Here is a 12,831-nt window from a genome sequence, read left to right as displayed (position 1 = left end):
CCTCAACCAACTTGAGGGTTTTGACGTGCTACAGCAGCGGGATGGGATGTCAGAATTAAGGTAGGGGAGATATGCCGCGGTCGACCTTGAGGCTGTGAAGACCGGATCGCCCTACCCATTTTAGCGTTTGATGGCTTCTTTCGATGCGCATTCTTTAGCATGGGCTGTGGAAGCTTCTGAAACACGGCCGGCCCAGTCCCGGCTGGGGATTCCGTCCGATCTCGAAATAAGAAGACAGATAGGCAGCCTGACCTGGCCTGGCATGTCCTTGCCTGGTTTAGCGGCAGGCCCGTTAGATGACCTCTGCGTTCTTTCGTTGGTTTTTGAATGCGGGAGAGTTCTTCATGCTGACCAGGTGCTGAGCTGATTCGGCGAATAATTCAGATCTTCTACAACCACGCACGAATGCGACGGCAGAGTACATAAAATAATTCCTCTTTCACACAACGCCGAATATTGCCCACACCTGATGCTATGCTAATGAACCAACCGTGCGAGTAATGTCACCTTCGGTAACGACATCCAGGATTATTGAAAAGAATTAAATAAAATGTTGGGCTAATTTAACACGAGTTCTTCTACCGGCAGGCCACAGTCAGTTTGCTGGTCCCGGAAGACTTTGGCATGGTAGATCTTTTCAGTATATGGGGTCTTAGGAGCCGTACCTATACTTGTACGGCGTTAATTACTAGGTGGCATCGGCCCTCCTCGAAGGCTACTTAAAAGAGGGACGATGCAATTGATGTACCATACTTGGCATAGCCCGGGGATTACACATTTTTGATAGATAGTGGAGCATTCGCCTTCACCGTCCACGTCCCTCCACTTCGCATGCGAGGGGGCGTAGCTCTTTCGCGCATACCTATCTGCACTTACTGTGACTGTCCGGCTCTAGAAGGAGTCTTTCGTATGTACCTTTTGTTCGCCGAGTTGCCTACTAGTCTCATCACCTGCTACCGTATGCGCGTGTGCGGCAGTCTTCTCTCTATTGTATGTACTGGGAGGAATCGCCATTCAAGAGAGAGACCGGGGTTCGTGGTTCGTCCCGGCCGACTACCTACCTGGCAGCCTAGCCACACCACACACACTGTGTTATTTTATTCCTGCCGGCTCGAAATCTCCTAGGCTCTAGTGAGCTCGAACAATATTTCTATATCCACAGTCTCATCAGACCTCTCCTTTGCCCGTCCTCCAAGGAGAACCTTGCTCTGAGAAATAGTAGTGTATATCATATTAAACTACATATATATCATACGTGGGGATAGGGAAGCGCGAAGTCGCGTTGGGGTTCCGCGTTCGATAGTCTGGTGCGGTGCGGGAGTGCCAGCATCAAGTCCCTCGCTCGTTCGGATGCAAAGCACGGACAGATGAGCTAGGCTGCCCATGTACAATACATAAGTCTTTGTGCGGATAGAAAAGCTTGAAGCGGCGACCCCCCCTGTCGCTCTCTACTCTGATCATTGACAGCGGTTGACAACGCCCCATGCAGGCTCGTTGTTGTACCTCGATGCGAAGTACTCATCCTGCAGCTCGACCCTTGCCGGGGGAAGTATGTATGTCTACTTTCATACAATACAGCATGGTTTCGTCAGCAGAGATAGCTCTCTTCTGGTCTGGTGTACCAATAGCCAAGGCGGAGCTAGGTTGCTGGCCATGCCAATCATGAACTCAAGGTACAAAAATGGGCGAGTTTCGTATACACCCATCAAGGGTACCCTCTTAGACACTACCCTCGAGGGTCGAGTACCTACCGGTTGATCCCTACAGACATTTGGCCCACCATCGTCATTCCCCGTACATCACAGTGCTTAATGTTGGCATATTTTTTTCTTTGGAGCTTTCTGCAGTTATTGGCCAGATCACACCACTATCGTTTGTCTCTGGACCTGCCTCGAATATCTACTGTGCCATTTGTACTTGGACCGGTACATATTGCCTAGCTTATGCCTTCCCGTTGGTAATATGGTATACCGTAGTTTATTCTTCTCCACATGGTAAATCCATCCACCCAAATACACGACTAGTTCCAGAATAACCTTCTTGAACAATCACGACGAGGACGTCGTGTTGTCTTCACTATCGAACTTCTACTGGCCTTGACGGAAAACTTCTACAAAAACCTGTGATTACGGTAAAGACAGCCTTCTCTCCCTCCGCACGACCGGCCTATCGATATTGCTGGAAGATCCCGGAAAGCGGAAATACCCCCACGAAGCTCTCGCCCACCTTGCTAGATTTCTCGTCTTTTCTACTTCGTCTTCTTTGGACCTCCTCTCTTGATCTGTAGAGCTTCAGGATTATACCATCATACATACGACTAAACTCAATTCATCCAAATAATACCAGACGAATATCCCACCGACAGCGACGGCCTTGGGCTACGGCAGATTCCTGATTCTTTCCAAAGGCGGCCCGAACGACAGCAGGACTCTAGGCCCTTGATCTCTAGGCCCGCGAACCCAGGCAACAGGCATCATCCCCATTCTTTAGGACAGGGAAACGTGGACCGACCACCTTGAATTAGGCACATATTATCCTGACAAGTTGTGGTTTTTGGAGCGCACTCCCTGGCCCTTGGGTTTGGACAAATTTAAGAGAAGGGTGCCGGAAATTCATCGTCGTATGAATCCGAGATCGCGAGACCTTGGGCATTCATACCCTGATCAGATATATAAAAAAAGCCATCAGGTTGCCGGCGCCGTCTTCAAGTTGAGAAGACCATCGCAAATTAGAGAACCTTCCGATTCCTAACGCCCTCCCATTTGATCTTGCAACAGGCACTGGCTGTTCCTTTGACTCTTAGTACTGGGCAGTTGTCCTAGCGGTTCCAACCTTGCCGGGCTATACTCACCGTATCACTTGACTACGCGGACGAGACGAATCAAAGCCTTGCGCTAAGTTCTAACCCTCACAGTAGCAGCTACGGTCCCTCATCCTTGACGGTACTCGTAATAGAGCGTTGCGGTTGAGACTACGTCCACGGATTTTTCAATTTGCGGCTCATCTACCAAGTTATGCGCCTTGTCACGGTTGTCCACGGTTGACGGACGATACGCCACTGTCGCGCTTTGCGAAGTTGATGTGGAAGAGTAGTATCTTGGATGGTCGTGGCGACCTTTTTGGCTTCAGTTTGGCTTGTGGCAAGGATTGTAAAACGGGAAAAAAGATTTATTTCACTAATCGAGCTTCCACAGTAGAGTTGCTATTGTGTGAGAGCTATTTGCCTCAACTGGGAAGAGACGTAGATCCTACCAAAAAGTCGGTGTCAGGGGTTTCGAGCAACAAGAGGTGCTAGGCTCAAGGCTTGGAAGGAAGTTAATACACATGCAAAGGAAGGAGACTATACGGCCCTTTTACACGAATTGCTTTGTAAAAGTGCTTCTGTACTTGCTCTCACCAGTTCTGTTTGAAAACCCGAATACCTCGACCTGTTCGCTGATTACGCTTTGCATGAAAGCTAGTTTGGTGGGTTATCTTGGACACGGATTTGGTAGCTTCTCACCTCCGGATCGGATATATCACGATTATCTCGAGAATCTTGAATCTTGAGGTTATATCGAAGGAGAAGTCGCATTCTGTTTACTCCGTTGGGCGGAGACGTGGGTTGTGAACTAGCGAAAGGGACGATTCGGGACACGCAACTGTCAGTACCCTCCATTTTTTACTATTTTCCCTGTTTGCCACCATCTGGCTACCACTTTTTCCCTCGATACACCCAACTCTTGGAGAATTCTGACAAAAGTTATTCCTTTTCCATTATCCCAGAGATGTTACATTAGAAGTCCACTTGTCTACCACTACATTAGAGTCGCCTACATTTCTAACCAGATTACAGGTTTAGTCCCAATTTTGCGACTCGGAACGAAAAAACCCACCATATAAAGTGTTTTGCGAGTTACGCATAAAGTACCGCATGACTGCTTCGGTAAGTGTCCCCATTGCTGATCTCTACGATCCCTAAGTCTATCTGGCGCGTCTAATTTTTGTCATAAGAGATGGCGTTCCATACTCATCACAGCACCCAGTGGGTCAGCCATGGACCTCCAACTGGATATATGCCAGCAATGAGCCCAGCAATGCCACCCTTATCTGGGCCTCCTCAGGTTCACCATCAGCCACATCCACAGCAGAGTGGCCCTCAACCTCAACGGTTAGTGAATAATCCGCTTTTATAGCTTTCCGAAGAACCTGTTTGCTAAGTCTTTAGGTATAGTCCCGAATCCTATCGCTTAGAAGTATTACAACAACCTACCATGGCCAAAGCTGCCAATGGTAAAGACAAAGGTAAAGAGATTTTCCCTCGTTATATTTGACATAATACTTACCTGAGAAGACCGTAAGCCCGTCGACCCTCCCCCGATCCTCCAACTACACGTACCAAGCGACGAAGATCCCGATGGTGTATACCGGCAAAGTGAGTATTGGCCTGCCTGCGAGGACGCCTGACCCGAACACTAAACATTCTCCAGGCCCCTATCTTATAGCCGTTGCATATCTAGAGTATGCGCACCCTCCGGGTCCGAATGGGCAGTCTACTCCGCCAGCAAACATGATGGCGGGTACAACAGTTTCATCATTACACCGACTAAAGGATCCTACTAATAAAGAGGGGGCGTTCTTTGTGTTTGGTGATCTTACGATTAAGAGTGAAGGGGAATATGTCATTCGGTTTGACCTGTTACAGATGACGATGGATAATCTCGATGAAGGCGAATTTTGGGTCACGATTTGTTCGGTGACGAGCGACCCCTTTAAAGTCCATGCTGGGAGGGCATTCCCTGGTATGGCAGAATCTACGTTTTTGACTCGTTCATTTAGCGATCAGGGAGTTCGCCTTCGACTACGCAAGGATTCGCGGCAAATTGCGAACAAGAAAAAGAATCTGCGTATGGCAGACATAGACAAGCAGGCAGGACACAGGCAAGGTGGAGCCGCACAGAACGGTGGCATGCAGCCTATTGACGAGCGCTCCTATCACGATTATGGAGACGAACCCGTAGCGAAGAGACACCGAACAGAATATTCTACGATAAACCCTGGGACACCTACGCAGGAAGGGGGTCCGGAGTTACGCTGGGGGCCATATGGTGCTCCCGCGGGCCCAGGATACACGTCCCAACAGCTTTCCTTAGGGTCGGTGACTACGGGACCACCGAGCTCAGCGACGACAGTATCGATGCCTCCTCCAACCGGCCGTATCGAAACCCACTTCTCTTCGCTACAAGGCCCTCACGCTTTCGAGCGACAGTCTCCGATAAATCACTCACCGATCCAATTCGGAAATCCAACTGCACCAAACTCTTCTCACCCCTTTATCTTCACAGGAGGCTCTAATACCGGAAACAATCCGCCGCTAAATCTCGCGCCGATCCCAACGCACCCCCAAAGCGCGATGGCTTCGCCAATACATAATGTGTCGCCTCGATCACATGGACCGCTGAACGGCGCACCGCCCTCAGGAACTGCGTCGCCAGTAGGTCCTAATCTATACACCACAGCACCTCCCACCTCAAATACACATCAGACCCACCATTCACCCTATTCTAACCAAGGAGCATATCAAAGTATGACGAATGCCTACGACCATGGCAGCTTACGCGAGCACGGCTTAGGAACACCTTTGACAGCGACTATGCCGTCTGAGAGTTTGAACGGTTCTTACCCAATTGGCGGCGCGGACTCTTTCGATCACCATCTTGGCCATATGGTCAATAAAACACAGCAAGACCACTAGAGATGGCTAATGTGACACCTCCCACGAGGAAAGATTACTATTGGCGAGCTTAAACGTTTATTAATTGCTGGCGTACCAGCAAAACTTTTCATACCCCTTTTCGGCTTGGACGAACACTTGACGGTTTAGAATAATACTTAAGATTTCGATGTTGGCACATTATGACAGTACACTTACTTTATTTACACAACCGTCTAGTCGTTTTCTCGTTCGTTTTCGGAAATATTTGTCATACGCATCCCACGGAACATTGCATCGAAATGGAACTTATTCCAGTTCACAGGAAGGCAGGTGGCGTTGGTGTGTGTATGTGCGTATGTGCATGCGTCGGAATTGGTTTACCTGTTTTCTGTTTTATTGTTTTTGAAAGGGAAATTGATGCATAGTGAGGGACAGTCGTATTTCCTCCGGTTCATCCTTCTGAGTTTGTACGGCAACACGGGTTTTCAAAAGCACTTCTCTGAAAGATACCCAAATGGAGGCTATTCTGCGTCATTGGTTTTCCCCATATTCCCCCTTTGCGCAACCATTCGAGGTCCCCTTTGTTTACTACTACTTTACGCACGTCAAGGGGTTAATGGATTCTCCCCTGGAGGCTCTTGGTATTACGATGACAAAAGCTACCACGAGCACTCTTCAAGAATCCGACTTAATTGCTAGAGTAAAATAGAAATGAAGGCATCACTGCAATGCTATGCTTAATTCTGCAATGTGACTCGACTTACTACGAGCTTGGCACTAAATACGTGAATCGTGCTTCATCGATCGCGATTCTAACTCCGAGTAACTGTTTCTAGTAAGAGTATGTAGGTAGTTGTACTATATCTTTCCTCTTACGATATCCCGTGATATAGGTAGGTACTCGTCTTCGGGCTTGCCGGAGAGTCACGGCTAAGACGTCTCCGCTTGCCAACTCAGGATATAGGTGTGATACAAGTGCATTGCAGTTCTTGGGGACGCGTTTGCATACGATAAATCAAGGCATAACGGCATGTGCTCTAGCTGCAGCCTTGTGTACCATGTAGGTAGGTAGCCCAATACAGATCAGTTATCTCTCATCAGATCTATAAACCAATAATAGAAGTACTATGAGACAGGGTGTGCTATGTCCGCGCTGTTATATATCATATTATAGCCCATGGGGTCGAGATATCCTCAGAACAAGGTAGCTAAGCTGGCCAATCCCCGCAAGGGACGGAACCAGACTTGCAAATTATTCGGAATGCGTCCACTACAGTGAGTAGATACAGGGACAATTAGGGCTTTTAGGTGGCCGAGTACAGTGCATTGAGTGCTACAGCCTCTCCGCCAGCTTGCCCCAGCGGCGAATTATTATTTGCAGAACTATGGATTGGCAGTTTTGCTGTCATATATTCCGCAGCCCTGTATGTACATGAACGTGTGGCTGGTTGTAAGCATGATGATGTGTTTGAACTATTATGTGTTGTTTCTTGACAAATACACCATTATAACTAAGGATTCTACAGACCAGCCCCCGTCAAATGCAATTCATCTAGCTGCTTACTGTCCATAGCCTCTCGCAGACCTCATTGGAAGGTAGAGACTGTTTTTTGGGTTTGGTTCTGTAAAAATATATGCCGTTGGAGCCGTCATACATATTTATTCATAGCGGTCATAGAAACCTACCAGGTGTCAAGTCGAGCGGTCACATAACTCAAGTGACTGTCGGGATTATCTACTGTGCCCATTCCTTTTCTGGCTGACATGGAATGTTACCAGGTTGCCCGTAATTACCTAACCATTCTAATCATTCTCATCTACTATGTAGAGTCTATTTGGTCGTCATGACACAGTTGATCCTTGCTCTGGCACCCCAGAAGAATCCAATGTACGTCTACTACCTCTACACTAATTCGTCTCTGTTTGTTTAAGCCACACCGCAATTACTGATGACGACTTCTTAGCTATGAACAATTACTTTTTATCATGGGAGTCATTTCTCCGACCTCTGATCTAATAGAGCATTCAATATTTTACTTACCTAGTTATGTATATGTAAACCCTGAATTGATAACGAGTCTAAGCCACACAGACTCCATTAAACCCATGCCCGGGATTTGTACCCGACACATCTTATTATTACTCGGTAGATTCTATTATTCTCTAACTCGCAGCTCCCCGGAATGCTTTTACCCAAGGCACTGGGGATCGTCCGACTCTTGTGACAACGCTTGTATTTATGATGTCTAGTACCGTGGGTTTCATATTCGCAGACTTGAAAATGGCGGATTTCCCCAGTGAAACAAATTTCAAGTACGTACGCTTTGATGTTTGAAATATTAATCAGGCCTATATATGAAGGAGATAATTATATGACAAGCAAATATATAGCTTACAATGATATAATACAATTAGAAACCCCTTTGAAGTTCTTGCTAGCAGCATTGTGCAGAGGCTCAGTGTCAGGTACCTAGATAATGGCACGGAAAAGCTTGTTTACATTAGGTAGTTACTGGATAGATGGTTAATTTGCCCTTTTCACATTCATAACCGCTCCAATTTGAGTCGAAGCCGAGCCAAATCAATATTATGGCGGTAAGTTAACTCGCCTTGCCAATCAGACTTCCTCGAGACTTCGGGCATTCCCTCATCTCAACCAGACATTCTCGTATAATTAATGATTCTCAGAGAAACGAGATACAGTATGTATTACAATCTCCACATTAGTACATTGTACAGATTGGAGAAGTAGCTATCATCAATTATGATATGCTCAAGGTGTTGCATTTGGATCCGCAGCCACTATTGAACGACGAACGACTCGCTTCTCGAAGTTACAGATAACCGTTGAAACGTGGAGTTCTTCAGAGCTAACCCCTGCTTGTTATACCCTGTCATCTGTTCATCCACGCGGAGCCATGATCCATGTTCGCTACCTAGCACCCCAGCCATCCTCCGGTATGTACATTACCTCGGTCCCTAGATAGCGGACACCAGGTTTGTAAGTAGGTATGTATGTAGGTATGATAGGTACTACGCAGAGTATCGACACGTTTAACAGATCCGAGGAACTTACGAGGATCTTTGCTCGGCCCTAGCCTCCGAAAATATTCTCCGATATTCACATTGGCCGAATCCGGTATCGCCATCTTCGAAGCTAGCCGGGGAGTCGGGGGCGTAGCACACGTTCGAAAGGAACATGATAGGAAAACGAACGTTAGAGATATGAGCAGATGACGCTGCCAGCAACCACCACAGTATCTAGCGAGCACGCGATATATGCAATCTTCTTCCATGTCCTATCACACCGAGCCCTGCTTGGCCATCTTGGCTCCTCAGAGTCGCGCGCGACTTTAAACAGGTCGTATATTGCTATAGACTTGGCATCAAGATTGGACCAGGTAAGCGCTCTAGGAAAATGACATCTCGCTTCAGCACCAACGGGAGCTATTTTCAGAGCAACGTACATATGCAAGTCTGCCCGCAGTCGGCGCGGATGACTAGGGTTGCAGCTTGAAAGACGCGTAGGGGAGGGGGAGCTGCAGAACAAGCACACCATCAGTCCCAAAACGGTAATCTCAAATGGTGGCTTTTCCTTGATCTGGACTATGGGGATAAATTGATTGCATGCGGAGTACAGCAAAGTTTAACCTCTCTAGACAGCTTTCGGGTAGCGAGTTCTCAAATCTTCCGACCAAACATGGTCCATCTCGCTGTCAACTTAGTTGGCAGAAACTGCAACGACAGGATGGATGCTTGAAAGATCTGTAGTACATCTAAGGACTGTTATAACCATGTTTCGGTACCAAGCCAGCATCGAGAAAGAACTACTTGGCTACAATTACGTACATCATCTACATCTCATACGTTCATGCATTTGTTTTGCCTCTTTGCTTCCGGAACCTAGAATACCTAGGGACCTACCGACTGTCCGTTAGGGTAAACATCTCGACATACGGCGCCCATGTCACAAGTGGACAAGATACATACATCTCCGGCCTGTCCCTCTATTCTCGTTTAAAAGTACCAACCTGCCTACCTAAGGTAGGATTACTACCTTTCCAACTAGTTTGCATTTCTACGTACTGTACAAGAAGCGAGATGAGCACCTCTGAGCCGTGCCAATCATGATATAGCTCTGTGAGTTACTAGTAATAGATACAAAGTAGTTAATCTTTGACTTTAGCTAGAAAACTCATAGAGAGATTCAGACGGCACGAGTTGATCGGCAGGTGACATCAACGACGTATGTACATAGCTTGGGTGGTTAAGTTGTCGACTAGAATGCAGTTCACCCGCCCCCCCTTGTCCATTTACACGGACTCCTCACCCGGATACCACGTTTTTCCCCTCACGAGCTTGAAAGGGCTTGGGAGCTGTCAAGATGCAGGTAGGATACCCCAAATTCGGAGGATTAATAATGAACATTCCATTCCTCTTGTCATCCCCGCTACAGGTTCTACAATCCTCCTCTAATCAGACATATCTAATTTGTATTCTCTCTACTACTATTAGCTTGGAGAGCTGTCAAGGTATCGAGAAGGCTCTATTGAAGAGAGTCAAATTAGTTAAGGACGCTTTACCTCTTTCCATCCTTATCTCCGACACTAACTACCATTCACTTTAAACCTATTGAATATATACCTAGCAATAACACGCCTCAGTTATACCCTAGCATGTCAAGGGTGCACGGTACTGCACTAAGAGGGTTGCAAGACAGGGGAGTCAGGGACCCCATTGAGTTGATCCCATCGACGACAAGGGTACAACTTCCGCGAGCCGTCGTTACATCGCGTGCTCAGTGTTCAAGAGCACTACACAATTATTTGCTCAAGGTACTGAGTCCCTGTAGCCTTTCTAGTAAATGACTCTCCCTTAGCCGTGAAAACGACAAAGGACTCGAATACTATTCAGATTATTCAAATCACTCTTCTATAATAGTCCATATAGTTATCAGATGGCATGATTATTCCTAAGTCAGACGATATCTAGGATAGGTGCTTATTTGCGGCGAATTGGACCTTGCCGTTGCTAAGAATTACCTTCGGGTCCAATGTCGAAGATCTAGTCATGGTCTTGGCCATAGACAGATCAACTTAGCCTTCTTCGTTCAAGTATATCGAACTGGTCTCCGTTTTTAAGCCGCGAATTGCTACGTGTGCCACTCACTATCCTACTTCCTAACTACCTAACTTCCCAACAAAATGAAAGTCGAATTACCTTTACGAATCCATAGTAGCCGCCAAGCAATTTTGCCGCTGTTGCAATTGCGAGCTTGCTGCTCTCCCGTTCCTCACCGCACTGCTTACTCTCTCCAGGTACTGATACTATCGATCTCTTCTGGAACCTAATCTCCCGGAAGCCATACAAGAGCAGATTCTGTCCTTTTGCCCTACCACCACAATGATACGTAGGTAGGTATGTAGTTTCTAGCGCTTGACTAGGAACTTTGGCCTAAACCTGGGAACCGAATTCCACCGAGTGTTTCTGTCACCTTCCCCGGTTGAGGCTTTTCTTCTATCCGACATCTTAATTACGCATGTTACCTCCAGTTACGTACCTAGTCATAGAATAGGGCTCCCATTCAACTTGCAAGTACATAGTAATGATATTCTAGCCTACGAGAAGCCCGTAACGCGCCCCGTAAAATACACAGCAGGCCTCGGCACCAAGATAGCAACCCGCTTGGAAGACGAGAGAGACCTTGGACCTATGGTGACCGAGCCGAGAGTGGCACCTCGAGCCGTTGGACCCGTGGCGTAGTAATTACATGGACTTCTGCAACGGTCTGATCTGGAGAAGCCAGATGAGGAGGCCCCCGTCGTAGCCGCTTTTTAAATTAATTCTCCGGCGCACCTGAGATGCGCTGCATGGCTGGGCAAGCCTTCGCGTGGTTGGCCTATTTACCTAACCTATGGCAATTACTCGCTGGCTGGCCGAGAACATGCGACCAGATTTGCCCTCGTTACAATGCGGCACACCGTTACAGCGCCGTGGATTGACGGTAGCGCAACATCGACGTAGGTACCCGTACGATAGCAGCATATATGCCGCGTCATAGAACCTATCCCAGTTACACAACGTGTGGGAATATCGCAGTAAGTACGGTAGTTGATTGCTAGTCATCTGACTTTTCATTGAAGCTCCATCTGTATCACGAAATTCGATCCTTCAGTATCTACGGGTGGTGATTGGAGGAAACACGCTGGTCAAAATTTCTTTTCGAACACTCCCCCTGGTTAAGGATGCATAAACACCTCGAGAAAAGATTTTCCGTACGCATAAACCTATAGGTTGATATTTTAGCCTCCTGGCGGTCTGTAACGGCTCATGATTCATGACCACCCCTCTTTTCACCTTCCTCATCATACGCATCAAGCCGATGCCTTTCATTTAGCAGATTTTGCCTCACTAACGTACGACGAGTGTTCCTACACACTCAAACCAGTCTCTAGCTGTTAGGAAGGGGATTTTAAACCAGATGACTCCTGGGCAAGGTTGGTAGATAGGTACCTACCTACATACCTACATGGCAAGATTCCGCTCATATCCACGCCATGATTTTGCTCATGTAGACAGCACATATGCAAAACACCGCTAAACAACATTCCAACTTGCTTCTACTAACCATTATAGCTTCTAGAAGAAGCAAAAGAGATTCATAGGCCTATTTGTATAATAAAACATGGTTTTATACATAAAGTGTCGTTACTCACCCCTCTATCAATTAGGCGTAACGAGATCTAAAAGAGGGGAGTAGGTAGGATTCCAAGCACAGGTGAATACTTTGGCATCTATCAACGCGGGTTTTGCACTGGTTTGCTAGGTCTTGGTCCAGAATCCCACAGTTTCCATCTAAAGGTCGTGCCAATAATATCAACAAAGCACTAACAGTGGCTCGCTGACGCAAGCCTACCAAGGTGCTCGGGATATGGTAGGGTTTAAGGATGTGGGAGTCACATGTTCTTGAAAATCAGGTAGCGAACTATTCTACCACTATGAGTAAAACTTATAAACACTGCAAGTTTAATACCTACCTTTAATGGAAGCTGAGTCAATGGTTCATCAGTCGTTACTCAGCTGTTGTCAAGCTTGTTTTGCGGGTGTTTAAAAGTTCCCCTAATTTCGATATCGGG

At 47.0% G+C, this 12,831-nt stretch overlaps 1 protein-coding gene across 1 annotated transcript; it reads left to right on the top strand.

Moving 5' to 3' along the window:
* Nucleotides 1–3,995: 3,995 nt before the first annotated feature.
* F4807DRAFT_450935 (velvet factor-domain-containing protein) lies at nt 3,996–5,734 on the top strand (the record flags this gene model as incomplete). Its single annotated transcript, XM_048000183.1, has 4 exons — nt 3,996–4,150; nt 4,214–4,284; nt 4,334–4,414; nt 4,470–5,734. 4 exons carry the CDS (start codon nt 3,996–3,998, stop codon nt 5,732–5,734), a joined length of 1,572 nt encoding a protein of 523 aa, XP_047855712.1.
* Between the last annotated feature and the right edge of the window lie 7,097 nt (nt 5,735–12,831).

The sequence above is a fragment of the Annulohypoxylon truncatum genome (genome assembly GCF_022578515.1).
Source record: "Annulohypoxylon truncatum strain CBS 140777 unplaced genomic scaffold F4807scaffold_10, whole genome shotgun sequence".
NCBI classification, from domain to species: Eukaryota; Fungi; Ascomycota; class Sordariomycetes; order Xylariales; family Hypoxylaceae; genus Annulohypoxylon; species Annulohypoxylon truncatum.
This window is presented reverse-complemented; position numbering and strand designations above follow the sequence as displayed.